Raw genomic sequence first — 21,113 nt, forward strand, 5'->3', positions numbered from 1 at the left:
CTAGGACCAGCCAAGACCCGGGGAGACCCACCTCCAGGAGGCCCCGTCGTCAGGACAACAGGGGGGTGGGGCGTGGCCTGAGGCCGACCAAACTCCTGAGCGCAGAAGGTTTCCGCTAGCCCCGCCTCTTCTGCCCTGGGCCCCGCCCAGCGTTAGCCAGGCCGAGAGGAGGCCGGGCTGAAGAGGTTTGTGGGCGCAGCGCATTCTGAATAACCTGCCTTCCTCGCTCCCCTACGCCCCTCACCCTACGCAGTGCAAAGGACGTCAGGAAGGGGGAGTGGTGAAAGACATCCGGGTCCTATCCCGCTCATCTATTCCCTCCCCCAACTTCATTCGGGAAGGGGTTAAAGTGGGGCGTGCCCAGGTCCCTGACGTCAATCGCCTGGTCTCTAGACTCCCAGGCGGGGCCAGCTTTAGGCTGGTCCTAGGGGCTTCCCCAATTGCCAGGGCAACCGAAGCCACGTCTCTATGGCAATAGGGGGAGGCCGCCAAGAGCCTCCTTCCGGGGTCCCCAACCTACTTCCTCCTTAAAGAAACATGTATTTGCAGTAGCCCAAGCCCAAGGATTCCCCAGTCTCCTTCCCGCTCTCCCCGTCCAAAGGGGTCCCTCCCCTCTCCTACTGCTATTTCCCAAGCCTACAAACTACCAACCATTTTCAAGCTGTATCACAGATTTCACACCCATAAATCGATTAACACCACCCTCCAACCCTTCACATCTCAGCAAATGCTGTTGTCCAACCAACAGCCACTGACTGCCAAAATCTCATCCACGTGTTCATCCTCCATCCCATAGCCTATCCTCAATCCCCATCCCATCCCTATCCTGGAACCTCCTTCCCAGCACACCCACCTTCATCCACTACGACATTCATTTGCTTCCCATCCCTGTCTCTGCCCGCATCCCACACGCTCCATCTCCATCCCTGTCTCGCCCTTCAACATCCATCTTCCAACCCTAGCCTCCAGCCTCCATTCTCCATCCGCTTCCCTGGCCCTATCACACCCTCCAGCCCCATCCCTTACCAATGTCGTGGCCTCATCCTCCATTCCAATTTTTTTTTTCTTTTTTTCCCGAGACAGAGTCTCGCTGCGTCACCCAGGCTGGAGCGCAGTGGTGTGATCATAGCTCACTGCTGCCTTGAACTCCTGGGCTCAAGCAGTCCTCCCACCTCAGCCTCCTGTGTAGCTACAGGCACATGCCACCGCACCCAGCTACTCCATCTCAATTTCTGATTCCCCAGAGAGTGTATCACCATTCTCCCTTACCCTGCCTTCATACCCTCAAGATTATTCTCAAGTAACAATCTTACACTTCTCAATCAACTCCCCCTCTCTTCTGAAAATTGGGGCTTCTCTTGTTCCCCAGGTGAGGCCTTGTCCTGAGACCTCCACCCCATGCTTATGGCCTCCAACACTCTCTCCCTCCACCCTCTTCTGCTCCTAAGCTTTGATCCACAGTAGCTCTGTACTAACTACCACCCCTCAGGCTCCCTACCTCCTCTTCCCCCTGCTCAGGGATTTAATGGCCCTGCCTTACAAAAAGCATCTCCAGTCTTCTTTCCCTCACTCCTAGCATCCACAGAATTCACACAAACACTCTGTACCATCCCTGTCTCCAGGGCCTTCCTTTCCTTGCTCTGTCAGCTCCATTCACCACCCTGATTTCACAGTCTTATCCCTATCCGGGCCCTGACCCAGGACCTCTTACCTTCCTGTTCCCCAACTCCTGTCTTGCCAGTTCTCACTCCAGAACCTGATTGCCCGCTCCCTAGGCTCAGAGACCTCCTCCCCATGCATCTTCTTGGTGAAATGTCAGCAACCTCCCCCTTCCCAGAGCATCCCACAACATCCTAGAATCCCCACCCTGACCCCACGGTGTCCTCTCAATCTCACAGCTTGCCTGGTGCTCTCCAGTCCTCCCCATCCTGTGTCCCCAGAAGAAGAGACGGAGGAAGGGGAAGATGGAAAGTGGCCTGGAGGATGGAAGTTCCCAGAAACCAGGCCTCCCGGGGCTGGAGAGAGGAGGACGCTGTGAGCAGAGAGGAGAAAGGGAAACAGGTGGTGGGGGATGATGGAGGGGGCAGAGGGGGACAGAAAGAAGATATGCAGAGGTGAGAACCCAAGAGGATGAGAGAGGGGAGGAGGAAAAGAGAGAAGGTGAAGATGAATAGGCAAGAGGGAACATGGGAAAGGGGAGCTGGCTGATGGAGGGAGGGGACTGATGAGGGAAAGGACTGATGAGGCCGCAGCGGCCTGAGCTGGGGATCAGGGAGAGGGAGAGGAGAATGCGTGGGAGGAAGAGAGAGACAGCATCAAGAGCCAGCCAGTCAGCCAGCAGGGAGGAAAGGCTGCAGAGCGGGGAGAGAGCTCAGGAGTGGAGCAAAGGCTGGGGCAGGGGACGAGGCAGCAAGGCCCCACCATGTGAAGTCTCAGGCCAGACAGATGGAAAGGGCTGGAGACTCGGGGACAGGGCGAACCAGGCCCAGAGGCGGAGGTAGGGGGAGGAGGCGGGGAAGGGACAAGAGCAAATGAGGGCAGCAGGCGCTTGGAACAGAGCTCTGGACACAGAAAATGGAAACGGAGGTTGGGGGTGTGAAGGAATGAGGAGGTCCCAGGCGTGGGGGGCTTCCTGGGGGATGCACACACCTCAACACACACGCATACAGCACACGCACACACACGCATATAGCACACGCACACACGCACAGGCATGCACGCGTGCACACACGCGCAGGCACACACACAGCACACGCACACAGGCACAGGCACGCGCGCACACACACATTCTTGCCTTAGGCTGGACATCCACTCCCATTGGCCTGGCCTGTTTCTCCTCTGAGGGACCAAGGTGTTTCCAGCCCCCCAAACGCCCCCTCCCCCAGGCCCCAGGAGCCCACGTCCCAAACCCCCACCCCCAGTTCCAGCATCCCCCCCATCCCCCCCACGGCTCTCTCTCACCCTACCGGCCCTTGGGGATTGCTGCAGCTCCGAGGCTCCGAGGGCCGCACTGGGGAGGGGGCCACCAGGGTCTCCTACCTTGAAGGGGGAGAGGTGGGCGTGGCCCACGACCCCGTGGCCAGCCTCGAGGTGGGACAAGTTCCTCTCCGCCACGTGCACCAGCTCGGGGGCGTTTACCTGGTTGGGGAGGTGGGCCGGGCTGTGCTCCAGAGGGGGCGTGTCTTCATCTTGGTAGCGGTATTTCTGGAGATGGGGACGGAGGTGTCACTGGGGCCGGCCCGGTGCCTCAGGCTCCAGGCTGGCCGCCCTGGCCGCCTGCTCTTCCCCCAGCCAGTGCAGTGCGGAAGGCCCTGGGGCCTGACCAGCTCCTCCCCCTCCCTCTCCTCTAGCCCATTGGCTCCCCTCTCTCCACTCTCCCGACAGCCCCCTCTCCCGCCAGGGCCTCAGCACCTCTCATCAATTCCAGGTCCCAATCAATCCCAGGTCCTAATCCTATCCCCCAACTCCTACTCCTCACATCCTGGGACACCAGCCTTCTGGCGGGCATAGCCCCTCTGGCATCTGTGTCTTCACCCCTTTCCCTGCCACCTTCATCTTCGGGTCCCTCCAGCTTCTCAGAGCTCTAGCCCCCGACACTCACACCTCCATTCTCTGCATCCAGTCCCCAACTTTCTTGCTTCTCTCACCATCTCAAACTCACTCTTGTTCTAGCCTCCCCTCCCCTATCCCTCTGGCTGCTCCTACTCTGCATGGCATCCTCCCCGCACCCCACCTCCATGGCCTCAGTCTCCCCATTGCAGCCTCTACCCCACAGGTGATTGGCTCTCCTTTACCTTGCACTCCTTAGGCAAAGACTGAAGTCAGCCCCTTCCACCAGAAGGTACTTGGCATCAGCCCCCGAGATAGGACAAGGCTAAGCCTGTCCAGTTCACTGCCCTTGCTGGTTTCCAAGCAGTCAACAGAGGGGCCCGGGGAGTCTGGTCCTACCCCTACAACAGCCCACAGCCCAGCCAGCTAATCCGGATATGCTAGAAGGGCATGGGCTGCGGAAGGAAGGGGAAGAAGAGAGACAGCAGGGCTCAGGACAGGGGCAAGAATGGGTGCCAGCCTCCCCGGTTGGGGAGGAGGGTAGCATGCTGAGCCTCAGAGTGAATTCCTGGTCTCCCTCTGGTCTTTTGGGGTGAAAGGTCCAACATGGCCCCTGACTCCCTGCCCAGTTAATCAGCTGCCATCCCAAGGGCCTCCTGTGCTAGCTTAATAGGGACAACAGTAAAATGAGATTAACTGGGGGCCAGAGAAGGAGGAAAAGGGCAGATGGAGACAGCAGAAGAAGACAGCGATTCTGCCTGGGCCGTTCCACGTCCGCCTCTGCCCTCTCCCCTGCTCCTCTCCTCTGGAACGGGCCTCCACAGAGACAGACCCTCCAAGCTTCAGGTTCAGGAAGGGGAAGGTATCATATGCAGGGTTCCCTCAAGGACTGAAGAAGACAGAATGCACCGCCCAGCACACATGGGTAAAAAGAGAAGGCACGGTAATCCCAGCACTTTGGGAGGCTGAGGCGGGCAGACTGCTTGAGCCCAGGAGTTGGAGACCAGCCTAGGCAACACGGTGAAACCCCGTCTACAAAAAATACAAAAATGAGCCAGGCATGGTGGTGCACGCCTGTAGTCCCAACTACTAAGGAACCTGAGGTGGGAGAATTGCTCAAGCCCAAGAGGTGGAGGCTGCAGTGAGCCACGATCACACCACTGCACTCCAGCCTGGGCAACAGAGTAAGACCGTGTCTCAAAAAGACAGAGAGGCCAGGAGCAGAGGCTGATGCCTGTAATCCCAACACTTTGGGATGCCGAGGTGGGCAGATCACCTGAGGTCAGAGACCAGCCTGGCCAACATGGTGAAACCCCATTTCTACTAAAAATACAAAAATTAGCTGGGCGTGGTGGCGCATGGCTGTAATCCCAGCTACATGGGAGGCTGAGGCAGAAGAATCGCTTGAACCTGGGAAGCGGAGGTTGCAGTGAGCCGAGATCATGCCACTGCACTCCAGCCTGGCGACAGAGCGAGACTCCATCTCCAAAACAAAAAAGAGAGAGAGACAGAGAGAGAGAGCAGAATTTCCCTCCCAAAAGTTTCTGAGAGGCTGAGAGTGCCCTAATACTTAGAGGGCAGCAGCTGCGAGATCAAACGGGAGGAAGCTTATCAAGGTCAATGGCCAATCCTAGAGTATGATTCTGAAAATGTTAAGGATGATGAATCAAGGCTGAGACTGTAACACAACTCTGGCTGCAGAGTAAGGGTACAATAAAAGAATGGGAGAAGGGAAGTGGTCCTGTCAGCACGAAAACTCTCAAACCCAGAAGACAGAGACAACGCGAATCAAGAAGCACCCTGATACATTTAAAGAGTCTTAAAGAAGGAAAACAGGGGCTCAGCAAGATTGAGTCTATTCTCTGGGCCACAGACTTGGAGAGGGAATCCTGAACTCCAGATTTCAATCCGATGGGCACAAAAAGTAGAGAAGGAAAATAGAACACACAAAATAGCCCTGCTCAAAGGCTGAGCTGTCTTGAATAAAGGAGTTCTATGAACCGACAGAGAATGTTCATTCCACATCCTGAGAAGGTGGTCTTCTACCTGGGCAGTGCACAAGCTGAGGGGCAAGCCCCAGAATTGAGGAGACCTGGGGGAAGGGGTGGAAGCCACTCTCTGCTATCCACTCTTTCTTCACAAGGCCTCCGATTCCCTGCAAGGTAAATTAGGACCAAAGCCCCAAGTTTTGGAGTCTGGGGGAGGGTTTGAGTCCAGTGCACCTCTATCTTCACTCCACCTCAGAAAATTCCTGAATCTGAGGAGGAAATGTCAGCGTGCACCCGAAGAAAATGGAAACATGAGGAGGGCCATTTCATCATTTATTCTAGGGAGGAAATGAAGGTAAATTTATATCTCAGCGAGCCCCCAGTATCTCTCCCTGCCCCACCCCCATGGAGGGAGGGTGGTGTCTGGCACTGAGGAAGAGGCTCCTCAGGATTGGGAGGCAACATGGGGAAAATGGGGAACAAGAAATGGGTACCAGGGTTTCCAGAATGTGGCTGGAAGAGGTTAGGGACTAGGTTCAGTCTCTGGAAATTTTCGACGTACGTGTGGGGGGTGGGGAAACGTCTGGAGAGGTCGGGGTGGGGGAGAGTAATTCTGAAACTGCATACTGGGGGCTGGGGAGGTGGCGGATCAGCACCTCTCAGTCCTGGATTACAGGGCAATTAAAGCAGGACCGGAAAGGAGGACCCCCCACCCTTTATCCTACTGGGACTCAGGGCCCTAACCCACGACAACTCAGATGCTACTGGGACATGTCTGCACCCCCAATATATTAGGGCTTAAGACAAGTAAAACGCCTGGGGAATGGGGGACACGGACGGAGTCGCTGTTGTTCCTTCCCCTTTGGCCCCCTCCTCACCGGAGCCCCAGTTGCACAGAATGACCTGGAACCGAGGCTTGCACCCCCAAAACATAGGGGTGTGAGTCAAAGTGAATGGTAAGAGGGACGACCCACAGCGCCTGTCCGCAAGAAGTTGCAACCCAGAGACCCCGCGCCAAGCAGAAGGAAGAGCGACAGCGCTTGAAGCTTGCACCCTGATATTTGCGGGGGTCCGGGAAGAGGGGAGCGGGGCCGGAGCCCATATCGCGGCACGTACCACGCAGAGACACATGGAGGCGAATCTGTTCCGAGCCGACATGGAGAAGGGGAGGGGGACTGAGGGAAGGGGGTGGGTGGAATATCAAGGGTCCCGGGGTTGGGGGAGGGGGAGGGGCAGAGGGGCGGGGGCTGCGGCGGCCGCGGCGACAGGAGGCTGCGGCCGGAGGGGGGGGAACGGCGCCTGCGCAGTAAGGGAGAGCGTCACGTTGGGAGAGAGAGGGGTGAGGGGAGACCCTCTTAGCCACCAACTCCCCTGGTTCATGCTGTTTCTCTGTGGACTTCACTTTCCACTGTACTTCTATTCTGACCCCTCTACAAATAGAGACAGACTTAAATTTGCCAGTTTATCTCTCTAGTTCTCGGGGACTCCTTATTCCATCCCATCTAATGCCCCAACCCCAACATCGCGAGACCCCTAACTGTTCCGAAACCTCACTGGACATCTCGTCATTACTGGACTCCCAGAGTCCAGGGAAGCAAACAGCACTTCTCTCACAAGAACCCCCAAGGGATCTACACTGCTTCTCCCACCAAACCCCCCAATCTCCTCAGATTCCAAGGCATCTCCTATTCTAACCAGCATAGTTCTCCCCTGCAGTCCAGCCCCACCTGATAGGCAGCCCATGATTCTTCAAAAGTTTAAAGAACCACAGATCCTTGTTGTGCCCCCAAATTAGTATATGCTAAATCATCCCTTTCCATATCACATCTATCCCCCAATCCACTAACAGGTACCTTGCAGTTAGTGCAAATATTACTCTTGCTCTAATATAAATATCCAAATAACAAGTCCTCCAATTTGTTTGGGATCCCCTGTCCAAACCCCCGAATCTAGTAAGATACTCATGACTTCCTCATGTGCCAGTCTCCAATTCCACACCAGAACCCAATTTCAGGAAATATTTAATCTACTTTAAAGCAGACCCTCCAAATTCAATTGCAATCTCGTCATTTTTTTCCAAAACCCTTATAAAAAGAAATTTAGGCGGGAGGATCGCTGGAGGCCAGGCGCTCAACACCACCTTGGGCAACACAGTGAGATCCCACCTCTTTAAAAAAAAAAAAAAAAAAAAAAATTTGGCCCGGCGCAGTGGCTCATCCCTGCAATCCCAGCACTTTGGGAGGCCAAGGCAGGTGGATCACGAAGTCAGGAGTTCAAGACCAGCCTGGCCAAGATGGTGAAACCCCATCTCTACTAAAACTACAAAAATTAGCCGGGAGCAGTGGCAGGTGCACGTAATCCCAGTTACTCGGCAGGCTGAGGCAGGAGAATCGCTTGAACCTGGGCAGCAGAGATTGCAGTGAGCCGAGATCGCGCCACTGCACTCTAGCCTGGGCGACAGAGTGAGACTCGGTCTCAAAAATTAATTAATTAATTAATTAATTAAAAGTATTTTCCTTTTCCTTTTCTTTTTTTTTTTTTTCTTTTTGTCTTTCTTTCTTTTCTTGAGACAGATTCTTGCTCTGTCGCTCAGCCTGGAGTGCAATGGTGTGATCTCGGCTTACAGCAACATCTGGCTCCCGGGTTCGAGTGATTCTACTACCTCAGCGCTTATCGGGGTAGCTGGGATTACAAACCCGCCACCACACCCGGCTAACTTTGTTTTGTTTTTTTGAGGCAGGTCGCTCTATGTAGGCCTGGGAGTACAGTGGCAGCGATCTACGGCTCACTGCAAGCTCCGCCTCGGGTTCACGCCATTCTCCTGCCTCAGCCTCCCGGTAGCTGGGACTACAGAAACCCACAGCAGCCCGGCTAATTTTGTATTTTTAGTAGGAGGCGGAGGTTTCACCGTGGTCTCGATCTCTCTGACAACAGCAATCCATCCGCTCGGCCTCCCAAAGTGCTGGGATTACAGGCGTGAGCCACAGCGCCCGAGCCAGCTTTTTTGAGACAGAGTCTCGCTCTGTGCGCCCAGGCTGGAGTGCAGTGGCAGCGATCTCGGCTCACTGCAAGCTCCGCCTCCCGGGTTCCGCGCCATTCTCCTGCCTCAGCCTCTCCAGGCCCGCCACCTCGCCAAGATAATTTTTTGTATTTTAGTAGAGGGCGGGGTTCCACCGTGGTCTGATCTCCTGACCTTGTGATCCGCCATGGCCTCCCAAAGTGCTGGGATTACAGGCGTGAGCCACCGCGCCCGGCAATTTTTTGTATTTTAGTAGAGACGGGGTTTCGCCATGTTGGCCAGGCTGGTTTCGAACTCCTGACCTCACATGATCCGCCCGCCTCGGGCTCCCAAAATGCTGGTGTGAGCCACCGCACCCGGCCTCTCCTCTCCTTTTCTTTAACCCTGAGGTTCATAGATTACACCCTTTTCTGGCTACGCAGAACATCTCCACGATTCTGAATTCCAACTTTGTCGGTAGATTGCTCCCAAATATATCTTCTCCACACTCAGGCCTCAAAAAATACACACCAAAGATATGGCCGGCAATTTGCAATTACCCACAAGTCGTCCAGAACACTCCCAACCTCCTCCTTCAGTTCTCTTCAGAGATTTCCATTTTCTCCCAAACAACTTAACCTGAAAGCCTCTCTTCCAATTGAACGCCCGGTTCTCCCATTGAAGGCCCACCTTTCCAGCTCTTAAAACCCAGTGAGGGGTCTCCTCAAATCGGCTGACTTCTATAAAATGCTCACACATGGTAGAAATGACGACTTCCCTAGAATCTCACCCAAGCGAGACTGACCCCGTTGATCGGCATCTGTTACATGCACCCCCAAGATGACCCCCAATGTCCTAGTTTCATATCTGGTAGGAAGGCTTGGATCACCAGAGGATCCAAGGAGTCAGTGCAGAAGGGGCTGGACTCAAAATTCCTTATAGAATAGAAAACTTACAGGCCCTGCTTATCCACCAGTGGGCGCTATGGCCCATAAAGACCCTTCCCCATCCCCCATTTCCCTTTTCCCTCCATTTTCCGTTTCTCTGTTGCCTGGCAACGCAGCAATCAAGGACTTTGCTGTCGCCTAGCAACCGTCTCCTGGGAACACAGAGCTGAGGTAGGAGGGGTGCTCTGATGAAATCTGAACAGACCTCCATCTTAGGAAAATTGAGACGTCAGACTTCCCAACCCCCGGATTCTCCTTTCCAAAGACCCCCGCGCCCTGAAGTTACTTGGACAATAGCTCCTTAAACCCTGTCTCCTTTACGCACGGGGGGCCACGCCACGCCCATCCCGGGTCAGCCCCGCCCTCATTTCGGTCAGGTAACCCAGCCCCAAGGTTCCTCCTCTTTCCGAGGGTTACTGCCTCCCTCGATAGGAGTAAGCCAGACTCCGCCCACCTGCCCGGGAGGCCACGCCTCCGTCCACTTCCCGCCCATTCGGTCCCCCTGCCTCGCCCACACTGTCCCTCCGCCACGCCCCTGCCGGCCAATGAATGAGGCCGTCGGCCACACTGCCCCGCCCCCGGCATCTCGGCTTTGCCCAATAAGGACCACCCGGAGGGTTTAACCGCTTCGTTCCTGGGGCTCTGGCAAATAGCCTCAGTCTTTCCCCCACTGTATCCCCACCCCCACTTGTTCTGCTCCGCCCTCCGCCACCCTCGCCCGGCCCTCCAGCCCGCCACGCAGCTTCAGTCGTCGCCGGTTACCATGGCAACGGCGGCAGCAGCGCGGGGAAAGGGGGAGGGACGGGGGCGGAGTGGGAGAAAGAGATGCTCAGAGACGAGAGATGCTGGCAGAGATAAAGGCACCAAGAAAGGCAAAGTGATCGCTGTAGAGTGGAGTTTGCATACAACACAGGGCCTAGCACGTAGTAGGCTTTCAATAAATGTTCCTTAAATTACTGCGGCAGGAGTCTAAATATAGGCAATGAAAGATGGAAGACTCAGGCAGAGCTGGGGAGCTCAACGACCGCAAAGCCTGAGCACTCCCTACCCCATCCAGCATTTGGGGAAGCAGGAGCCATGTGCCCCCTGCAGGCTCCTCTTGGGCTATCCTCCGCTAGCTGCCCTGGATAGAGATGAACCACAACTCCCAACATCGCCATGGGCAGCAACCCTCTAACATTGAGGGATCTTGTGCCTCGGGGCCTTATGGGAGTTGGAGTCCCCATCATCCCGAGGCTGACAAGTTTTCCAGCCAACGAATGTGGCAAGCCTGGGTCTCCACGCCTCTGTAAACCCCAAATGCATGATCTGCTCTGTAAGCCTCCTTCCTTCAGGGATGCTCAACCCTGGGCTCCATGGAAGAAGTAGGAGTCTGGAGTGGGTAAGGAATAAGGCCACCCACCCACCCAGAATAGCTGCCAGTGCAGGCAAGCCCCTCACCCTCGCTCCCATTTGTGTGTTCACGTGTTGGAAGCAGAGCCCACACATTCCAGCGGGCTTTCTATTTACACCTGGATACAGGGGACCACAGCCACGGAGCCTAAGGCCAAGTGGCAGGCCTAAGGGCAGGAGACAGCAGGAACAGAGGAAACCAGGCCAGAGAAACTGAGGCATAAAAATCCACCGAAACTACAGGGATGTGGGGAAGAGGCAGCCTGGGAAAAAGCCCGAAGCCCACAGAATGAGGGACAAGCAAGTCGCCCTGGTGGAGAGAGTGTGGGGGCTCCAAATCTAAAGGTCCTCAGCCCCCAATCTCTTCCAACCATCCTCACACGTGCACAATGCATGTGTACACACATGTGTGAGTTTGTGGCAGGGAACATGTGTGTCCTCAGCTCCCTCCCATGAAAAGCTGCAGTTCCCACTAAATATAACCCCCTCCCCAGCCTGTGACTCACCCGGACCCCGCCTCCCCCGGCCCCCACTTCCTGTCCCACCCCCCAGCCCCCAGCTGCCTGCCACCCGCCCAAGCCTCCCTCCACACACCAGGCATCCAGCTCTCCAGTCCCAGAGTCTCCAAGCAGAGCCTAGGTATCCGCATCCCACCAGGAGCTCGCCTGTGCTCCATCCAGGATCTCCTGCCTTTGCCAAGCTCCAACCAGAGGGACACTCTTGCACAGATCCCCACCGCTGCCAGCCCTGCCCTCCTCCTACACCTTTTCACCCCGGTAACCTCAGTACCCTCGGTCATAAGTCCTCAGGGACCCTTAAATCCTGGTGTCCTCCCCCACCTTGATCCCAAGCGTCAGGGGTATCTGGAACAGTCCCCCCATCTGCTCTTCTCCCTCTTTCTTGACCAGGGCTAGATACAGTGTGGGAGGAGATGGGGACATTGGGCCCCTGCCTTTGGGCCACCCCCAAATTGTGCACCACCCACCCGGTCCCCCTCCTCAAATCCCCTCTCTCCCTAAGCCTCTCATCCTCCTCCTCAGAGGCTGGCAAGCTCGGCTGCTGCAATCTTCTGCCTCCTATGGGAATACCCCCACATCCTTGCCTCACCTGGTCCATTCCCTCAGGTAATCCCATGCCAGGGCCCCAGCCCTCTGACAACTTCTAACTACCTCCATTCTATATGACTGAACCCTAAATTAACAGTTCCCTCAAATTGAGTGTGCATCCCTAAATGCAGCCACGAGATGCTTGTTCCAGAGTCTGAAGGCCCACCCCTTCCCTGCCAGCTAACACCCCAGACCAGTCAGGCACTCACAACCAATAACCTTTACCCCATGCCAGGAGCCCCCCAAAACTGGACAAGGCCCTTGGAAGCCAGCTTTTCCCTGGGGAGGAAAGAGGAACCCCCCAGCATAGCCCACCTTCCCACATACACCAGCAGGACTTCCTTGTGAGCCAGGCTTCTCCCTAAATAAGTCTCCCTCAAACAGCGCTGGTGAACCCCGAAACCCGCCAGGCCCCCCAAACCATGGAATATCCTAAATTTTCCATTTCCCTACAGGTACAAAGGGATCACTCCAGGGGGCACCTGTGGCCAAATCCAGCATTTTCTCAGATGTGAACCCCAAAACTAAATTAAGACCCCCAAATACATCTTACTTCTGATGCTGCCACTCCAGGGACGCCAGTCCCAGATAAGGCCTACTAACCCCTCCCCACAAACTCATGCCCTCCCCCCAGTTTATAGCCCCCCCATCATGCTTACCTTGGTTGTCACTATACAGAGACAGTCCATGTTGGGGGGCCTGGCCGCGGCGGCGGGTAAGGGGCTCTGACTTCATCGGAGTTTCGTTCCTCCCCTCCGTGGGTTCTCACCCCTCCCCCCTCCGCACCCCACTTTTGCAGGGGGGGCCAGGATGGGGGGAGGGGTGAGAGGGGAAGGAGGGGGTTGGAGAAGGGAAGGGGAGGGGAGCGTGGGAGGGGAGGGAAGGGGGCCCTAAAAGGGGCTCCCCAATGGAGGGGAGGGGGCCTGGGGAGCACACCCCGATTCTCAGGAGGGGCGGGGGCACCGGGGGCTGGCAGCCCCGGAGTTCGGGGGCTGGGGCATGAGCTGGGGTGGGGGAGGGGAACTGGATTTCGGGGAGCCCCGGGGTAGGGGGGGGTCTTGCCAAACGGCCAGGGGCTAGGGGCCGTGGCGGGGGAGTGGGGTGGGGGGGTTGGAAACGGCAGCGGCCGAGGGAGCCGTGGAGCCGAAGAGGGAAGGGGAGAGAGGAGGAGAGAGGAAGCAGGGGGGGGGAGGGGGGGAGCTAGGAGCCAGAATGGGGGGGTGCCTTGGCAGAGTTAACTCCTTCCGTGCTGGCAGGAACCCGGATAATGGGAAAGGAGATAGAAGCAGAAGCACAGAGGCCCTGAGGCAAACATGGAGACCTGGCCAGCCACCAGCGATGACAGCAAAGACGATGAGGCTGGATTTCATTTCTTAGAGAAGGAAGCACCTATAGTTGGGCTGGGAGCACCCATGGTTATTTGAATACGGGAGGGAGGCCACGACAGGCGGTAGGGGGTCGGGTATGAGGGAGGGGCTGCAGGAGGCAATCCCTGGGGGCCTAGTTCTGCCTCATGTTTCTCAGGGGGAAACCTAAAAAGCCTTAGACTCTTTAGTGCCTGAAATTGAGGCAGCCAAAGAAAAGGAGGAAGAAAGGGAGAGGGGGTACAGGACCACAGAGAGTGCATTCTCGGTGCCCCAAGTCCCTGGGCCACCGACTCAGTCTTTCGTCAGCAGGGCCCCCAAGTTTCCATGTAATATTAGCAATATTTGCCTCACCCCTCCAGCTCTGCCTGCCCCTCAGGAAGTAAGGCGCTCGCCCCCACCTCCTTACCTGACTCTCTGAGAGGGAAGCCTCATAATAGTCCAGGATGTCTGCCACAGAACAGAACTGAGTTACCTCCCCATCCCAGGCCTCTCCAGACACATCACCCCTGTCATCACCGCTGCTGTCCGGCTGGCAAGGGAGGAGCCCTTTCAGCCAAGGCTGGTCCACACTCATGGAGGACACCATAGGCATGACCCTGCATGGGGCTCCAGCTTGGACCAAATGATTTCCAGGCTCCCAAACAGCCCCCGAAGTTCAGTAACGGACGGCCCTTGGAGGCCCAGGTCCCTCAGAAAACGGGCTACTCACCCAGCAAGGCCTGGAAGAGGTCGCTATGCAGCACTGTGAGGAGGGGGGGTGCCCACCGCAGCAGCGGGGGTGCCAGGAGCCAGAGGGCTGACCTGGGAGCTAGTGCGATGCAAGGAGAATTGGGACAGGGAAGAGGCCAACACAGGAAGACGAACACACTGTCACTTCATCTCCCCAGCCTGTGCCCTTCACCCCAAGCCCTATGGAAAGATTCAGGGAGAAGGATCCCTGAGCCCCAGCCCCCCACTTCAATCCCAGACCTCCCCTCCACAAGGACCCCTGTTTTTCACCTCTTGGTCTCTGGGACATCTCTCTCTTCTCTCACTTTAATCTCCCTAATCCTCCAGGATTGGAGTTGAGCTGCTTCTCCCCACTAAATTCCAGCTGTGAGTAAAGTAGGCCATCTCTGAACCGACCAGCTGTCCCATTCCCCCAGGTCCCAAGGCACCAGCACCGCCACCATCTTGCTGCACACACCCTGGCCCGTCTCCCCATAGGCAGGCAGAACCTAGCCACACTCTCCTGAGAAGCCAGCAAAGAGGGCCTCCTCACAGAGGGCTCCAGCAGCTCAAAAAGAAGCTGACCCCAGCTCTCTCTCTTCCAGGGCCTCCTCTCACCCCAATGAGAATTGCAGAAAGAGGGGTAGAAATTGTTTGGAACTTCCTGACCTAGGGCTAGAGAAGTTGGGGTTTCACAGGTAAGAGGCAGGAGAATTCCTGCAGTTCCTCTCAGGCCCGGGAGGATTCCATCTGCCTGGGCACATGGTCTCTGGAAGTAACACAGGGCAGAGACAGAAGGGAATGTTCAGGAAGATCTCAGAGGCTTTATTAAGGGAAGCGCAATGAACCTGGCGGGGCCTTCCCACTGGGAAACTGTAGCTGCTTCAAGAGTTAGTGAAATGGTTTACATCTCAGAAGAATACACTTAGGGCACTCACACCCTAGCTTGGGTGCCCCCCACCACCACCGTGCCCTCCCTTTTGTGTTGGCCGAGACAGATTTCATCAGGAACCTTAGAGTCTGTCTTTCGGTGCCTCTATCTCTGCCATCTACCTTACACTTCTCTTTCCCTACTTCTCTCTTCTAACCCCACCAGAGAAGCCCTCCCTTCAGTCCACCTCCATCCCTCTGGCTGCAGTGACTTAAGCCCCTTCCTCTTCTGTCTCATCCTATCCCATCACCCCGTCGGAGGACTAGACTCTAGTTCAGACGGGCGGGATTAAGGAGTTTGGGGGAGACGAGAGACGCTTGGAGATCCCCCTAGGTCAGCGGAACGCAGGGCCGGGCTCCAGGGAACTACAGCTCCCAGCATGCCCCGGGGCCCGCAACCGCCGCCGCCCGGTGCACTCTGGACGATGAGTCAGGGCTAGGAGGTCCAGGACTTGGGCGTACAGGACGCCAAAGCTGGGTCAGCGCTCCGTCCAGCGACGCCCGGAGAGACTCGGAGATGCAGGCGGCTCGGATAGCCCCGAGCTTGGGGCGGCAGCTGCTGAGGCTCGGGGGCGGAAGGTCTGTGTATGGACAAGAGGAACGGGGGGCAGCGGCCCTGGGCACCGGGCCAGGACTGAACCCCCACTTCCCACAGCTCGCGACCCACGGCGCTCCTGGGGCAGCCCCGGCCCGGCCCTGCCCGGCGGCCCTATGCGGGAGGTGCCGCTCAGGTAAGTCGCGGCAGCCTTGGCAAGGGGGTGTGGGAGCAGCGGTCCGCTTAGGCGCCCGCCTCCCGCCGTCGGCAGGGGTCTCCCTCTTGGTGCCAGGCACCTGCCCACAGCTCTGTCGCCGAAAGTAGGGGAAAGGGCAATCCAGGGTGCCCTAGGGCGAAACTAGGGGAAAGGTCACCGCTTCGCGCCGCCTCCCAGCGTGGTCTCGCCTGTGCTCCCCTTGGCACAGCGGAAGTCCCTTCCCTGGACTTGCTAACCATCTCTTTTCCCAGCTGGCTCTGGACAAGTCAGATTCCCACCTCTCTGACGCTCTGAACAAGGAAAAACCGGCCAAAGCGGTAGGTACCCTCAAGGCCAGGTAGGCCTTAGCCAGAGACACTCACCCCAACCAGAGTCCTGAAACTCGCCTCTCTCTGCCCAGGAATCTAAGTCCTTTGCTGTGGCGATGTTCAAAGGCCAGCTCACCACAGATCAGGTGTTCCCATACCCGTCCGGTAAGGGAAGGGGTAATCAGAGCTGGGTGGGGCCAGGGTGGTTTCCCCTGCCAGCCTGGCTTGACCAGCCTGTCCCCCACCCCAGTGCTCAACCAAGAGCAGACAGAGTTTCTTAAAGAGCTGGTGGAGCCCGTGTCCCGTTTCTTCGAGGTAAGGAATGACTCGGGGCTTGGTCCCTGGTGGGGTGGATGGCGATGTTAAGCTCAAAAGGAGCCTGGATGTGGGATCCTGTGCCTTCCCCAGGAAGTGAACGATCCTGCCAAGAATGACACTCTGGAGATGGTGGAGGAGACCACTTTGCAGGGCCTCAAGGAGCTGGGGGCCTTCGGTCTGCAAGTGCCCAGTGAGCTGGGTGGTGTGGGCCTTTGCAACACCCAGGTGAGGGCACCCCATCGCCACATCCCAGTATCTCATACTCCAGCTTGGCAGACTCAGCTCCTTTACCATCTCTAGGGTCAAGGTCTCTTCTAAGCATCTGCCCTGGGTGCCTGTGGGATGGATGTTAACTCTCCAAACATAATACAATTTACATGCAGTCCCCTAGGGCTGAACCATGGGCCTCCCCCTGGTTCCCAAGTCCTTACAAATCTCTAAGTTGGGGATTGCCTAACAATAGACTAGTAGCAAGTCGTCCTCCTACCTAGACCTAAGACAGACCAACATTCTCTTCTGTACCCTTTGCAGACCCCACTTCCTTTCCACACACTGGGGATGGCCCAGGTCAGGCACTGCCCTAGGTCAGGAACTGCCCTGTTGCCCACACTCTCCTGTTAAAGTCAGGTCCCTCTGCAGCCAGTGACAGCCCCATATCCCTGCTTCCCCTCTAGTACGCCCGTTTGGTGGAGATCGTGGGCATGCATGACCTTGCCGTGGGCATTACCCTGGGGGCCCATCAGAGCATCGGTTTCAAAGGCATCCTACTCTTTGGAACGAAGGCCCAGAAAGAAAAATACCTCCCCAAACTGGCATCCGGTGAGGCAACCCTAGGAGACCCAAGGATTGGGGGGGTATACTGAGCCTGGCACAGATTAGGCCAGTTGGCACTCAGATTATCAGATGGCTGGGCATTTCAGTCGGGGGAAGATTCTGGGGAGGCATCACAGTGTGCTGGTTGGGACATGCAAAAGAAAACTGGATACTCCCAGGTGTTAAAGGGGAACTGCCTGCTGGAGGGATGGGGAAGTGGGCCGAGTGGACTTTGAAGCTCGTCAGAACTTGGGGTAAAGGAGCTCTCTCCCCAACAGGGGAGACTTTGGCCGCTTTCTGTCTAACCGAGCCCTCAAGCGGGTCAGATGCAGCCTCCATCCGAACCTCTGCTGTGCCCAGCCCCTGTGGAAAATACTATACCCTCAATGGAAGCAAGCTTTGGATCAGGCAATCTGCCTCCCATTTCTCCCCTTATCCTCCGCCCAATTCCAGGCCCCGCTGCTCCCCGTCTTCCATGCCCTGAATGTCCCTCATTCTTCCACAGTAATGGGGGCCTGGCAGACATCTTCACAGTCTTTGCCAAGACACCAGTTACAGATCCAGCCACGGGGGCCGTGAAGGAGAAGATCACAGCTTTTGTGGTGGAGAGGGGCTTCGGGGGTGTCACCCAGTGAGTGAATTTGGGTTGGGAGAGCTTAGGACTGAGGGGCAGGACTGGGTTCCTGGGCAAATGGCTGTTGCAAGTCACCCGGGGATGTGTGCAAAAGCCAAAGCAGGTGGACTGAATGTGGCCTTTGGGACTAATATGTATGCAACTGAGCTAAAGTTTTGGCTCCAGCAACCAAGTCCAACACAAAATAAGACATAGCCAGGCCTCCTTAGCCTTCAGGGCCGGGGGTAAGTGTTGGCTGTAGCCTCTAATAGTCTAGGAGTTGTAATTCCTCCCTAGTGCATAAAGAGCGAAGAAGCAGTTTTTCCCCACTGACAACCTGTTGAACACACCTCTGCTTTCCCACACTGCCCTGACACAGTGGGCCCCCTGAGAAGAAGATGGGCATCAAGGCTTCAAACACAGCAGAGGTGTTTTTTGATGGAGTACGGGTGCCATCGGAGAATGTGCTGGGTGAGGTTGGGAGTGGCTTCAAGGTCGCCATGCACATCCTCAACAATGGAAGGTTTGGCATGGCTGCGGCCCTGGCAGGTACCATGAGAGGCATCATTACTAAGGCGGTGAGTACCCTGCCCAAGTCCCCAGGTAACCCGAACAGTAGTCTCACTGTCCCCCTTGCCATGTGTCCCTAATCACTTGCAGGCACTCCCTACACCAGAAACTCCTCCCCTACCAGCAGCCCCAGACTTGTTAGCTTAGGTCTCCATCCAGCGTAGACTGAACTCTGGTTGTATGCAAAGCCCATCCCTGTGGCGCAAGCCCAGCCCCCGTCTAGGGAGACTGCAGAACCACACTGAACCAAAGTGGAATACATGGACCCTCTTCCAGGTAGATTATGCCACTAATCGTATCCAGTTTGGGGAGAAAATTCACAACTTTGGGCTGATCCAGGAGAAGCTGGCCCGGATGGTTATGCTGCAGTATGTAACTGAGGTGAGGGCCTCCCAAGCCCCTCTCCCTGGAGCCCTGGGGCTTTCTTCCCAGTTGGGTCAGACTACAACCCCCAGCAGCACCTGGGGCAGTGGGTCTCCAGCTTTACACCAATGCCCTAGGGGATGCGGGGAGGCATAGTCAGCTCAGCTTCTGCCGAAGGAAGAGAGCAATGATGTTCTGCTCAGGTGCCTGCTAGCAGTACCAGAAGTTAATTCTACCCCATCCCCTACGTCCACCCCTTTTAAGAAAACAAATACTGGCCGGGCGCGATGGCTCACGCCTGTAATCCCAGCACTGTGGGAGGCTGAGGCGGGCGGATCACGAGGTCAGGAGATTGAGACCATCCTGGCTAACACGGTGAAACTCCGTCTCTACTAAAAATACAAAAAATTAGCCGGGCGTAGTGGCAGGCGCCTGTAGTCCCAGCTACTCGGGAGGCTGAGGCAGGAGAATGGCGCGAACTCGAGAGGTGGAGCTTGCAGAGCTGAGATTGTGCCACTGCACTCCAGCCTGGGCGACAGAGCGAGACTCCGGGAAAAAAAAAAAACAACAAATACCTGGAAGCGCCTGATGAACTGACCCAGAACAACTATTTGCCTGACCTAACAAGCTAGGTCATCGTCATCCCTAATCTTGGAGATCTGGGTGATGAAGCCAAGTCTGACAAAGCCCTTTGCAATTTTCCTTCCCATGTCCCAACCATGCAACCTCAGTCCATGGCTTACATGGTGAGTGCTAACATGGACCAGGGATCAACGGACTTCCAGATAGAGGCCGCCATCAGCAAAATCTTTGGCTCGGTGAGGTCCCAGGCATGCTGGGAGGGAGTCCAGTTTGGGAGCTCAGCTCCCACAACCAGTCTCATCTGTTCTTTGTCCCTAGGAGGCAGCCTGGAAGGTGACAGATGAATGCATCCAAATCATGGGGGGTATGGGCTTCATGAAGGTACAGGACGGTCTTCTGAGCCTCGGTTGGGCCAGGGGTGGGTAGGCACATCTCAGCAGGGGCATATAATTTGTGTGGCCCTGTGCTAGGAACCTGGAGTAGAGCGTGTGCTCCGAGATCTTCGCATCTTCCGGATCTTTGAGGGGACAAATGACATCCTTCGGCTGTTTGTGGCTCTGCAGGGCTGTATGGTAAGAGGGAGAATTGGGTGGGGGTAGAGGTGGGGAGGACAGTGACTCCTGACTGCTGGACCCTCTTCCCCACAGGACAAAGGAAAGGAGCTCTCTGGGCTTGGCAGTGCTCTAAAGAATCCCTTTGGGAATGCTGGCCTCCTGCTGGGAGAGGCGGGCAAACAGCTAAGGCGGTAGGCTTAGGGTCAGGGCCAGGGGAGGGCAGGGCAGTGTATGACAACTAACCAGTCATTCTCCCTCTTCCTCTCAGGCGGGCAGGGCTGGGCAGCGGCCTGAGTCTCAGTGGAGTTGTCCACCCGGAGTTGAGTCGGAGCGGTGAGCTGGTAAGTGGCCAGGGGTCCAGGAGAGCCTGCGTCAGGGACTGTAGCCGACGGCCCGTCTGAGCCCTGCACTGTCCCCATCTCTTCAGGCAGTACAGGCTCTGGAGCAGTTTGCCACTGTGGTGGAGGCCAAGTTGATAAAACATAAGAAGGGGATTGTCAGTGAGTGAGCTCTACACCCTTCCGCCCCTCCCTTTCCTCTCCTTGAGACTAATGCCCCCACCCCCACCCCACCTACCCGGCAGATGAGCAGTTTCTGCTGCAGCGGCTGGCAGACGGGGCCATCGACCTCTATGCCATGGTGGTGGTTCTCTCGAGGTGAGGAGGCAGGTGGGGAATGCCTGAGCTGCAGGGGGCCTGGGCCTGGATCCCAGCCGGCCCAGATTTATTTTCATCTCCTGCTTCCTGCCAGGGCTTCAAGATCCCTGAGTGAGGGCCACCACACGGCCCAGCATGAGAAAATGCTCTGTGACACCTGGTGTATCGAGGTGAGACTCGGGGCTGCCAAGCTCAGGTGAGGGCTAGAGGTGCAGGCCCAACCCTCCTTCCCTCTCCCCAGGCTGCAGCCCGGATCCGAGAGGGCATGGCCGCCCTGCAGTCTGACCCCCGGCAGCATGAGCTCTACCGCAACTTCAAAAGCATCTCCAAGGCCTTGGTGGAGCGGGGTGGTGTGGTCACCAGCAACCCACTTGGCTTCTGAATACTCCTGGCCAGGGCCTGGCCCGGTTATGTGCCTTCCCTCAAGCCAAAGCCCCTCTCCTTAGGGCCCTGGTTTGTCCCGGAGGGGGCCTAGTATTCCCAGGACTGTGCCTGCTCTCAAGAGCACTTACTGCCTCGCAAATAATAAAAATTTCTAACCAGTCATGCTTTGCTCCTGTGTGTCCGTTCTTTCCCTCTGCTGCCTGCCTCCCTCCCAA

At 56.6% G+C, this 21,113-nt stretch overlaps 2 protein-coding genes across 10 annotated transcripts in view; one reads left to right on the top strand and one right to left on the bottom strand.

Annotated features, from left to right (window-relative positions):
• The window catches only part of DLG4 (discs large MAGUK scaffold protein 4), a 28,786-nt gene extending 15,640 nt beyond the window's left edge, over positions 1-13,146 (bottom strand). For 2 of the 9 annotated variants that reach the window (XM_003912218.3, XM_009189522.3), the window contains exons 1-2: positions 12,640-13,146; positions 3,139-3,204 (exon numbers count right to left, since the gene is read on the bottom strand). In XM_003912218.3, coding sequence (XP_003912267.1) covers positions 3,139-3,204; positions 12,640-12,669 — 96 coding nt within the window. In that variant the 5' untranslated portion in view covers positions 12,670-13,146. Of the gene's footprint in view, positions 1-31; positions 1,867-1,903; positions 2,703-3,039; positions 3,205-12,639 lie in introns of those variants that run through there. The other 7 variants (XM_031657329.1, XM_031657328.1, XM_009189525.4 and 4 more) reach the window with 5 other exon arrangements.
• A 1,518-nt stretch (positions 13,147-14,664) lies between these two features.
• On the top strand, positions 14,665-21,060 carry ACADVL (acyl-CoA dehydrogenase very long chain). Its single transcript, XM_003912220.4, has 20 exons — positions 14,665-15,564; positions 15,641-15,716; positions 15,989-16,054; positions 16,138-16,210; positions 16,296-16,360; positions 16,454-16,588; positions 17,038-17,182; positions 17,455-17,584; positions 17,682-17,807; positions 18,169-18,367; positions 18,636-18,740; positions 19,454-19,540; positions 19,623-19,685; positions 19,775-19,876; positions 19,952-20,049; positions 20,127-20,199; positions 20,286-20,358; positions 20,442-20,514; positions 20,609-20,684; positions 20,756-21,060. Exons 1-20 carry the CDS (start codon positions 15,503-15,505, stop codon positions 20,894-20,896), a joined length of 1,968 nt encoding a protein of 655 aa, XP_003912269.1. The 5' UTR covers positions 14,665-15,502; the 3' UTR covers positions 20,897-21,060.
• The last annotated feature ends 53 nt before the right edge of the window (positions 21,061-21,113 follow it).

The sequence above is a fragment of the Papio anubis genome, chromosome 17, assembly GCF_008728515.1.
Source record: "Papio anubis isolate 15944 chromosome 17, Panubis1.0, whole genome shotgun sequence".
Lineage (NCBI taxonomy): Eukaryota > Metazoa > Chordata > Mammalia > Primates > Cercopithecidae > Papio > Papio anubis.

Excerpts from the sequence above, each read along its gene's own strand:
- ACADVL (XM_003912220.4), top strand. The coding sequence starts at position 15,503 with ATGCAGGCGGCTCGGATAGCCCCGAGCTTGGGGCGGCAGCTGCTGAGG. Across the intron at positions 16,589-17,037 it reads TGGGCCTTTGCAACACCCAG|TACGCCCGTTTGGTGGAGAT; the intron begins GTGAGGGCACCC and ends CTTCCCCTCTAG. Across the intron at positions 17,585-17,681 it reads GGAAGCAAGCTTTGGATCAG|TAATGGGGGCCTGGCAGACA; the intron begins GCAATCTGCCTC and ends ATTCTTCCACAG.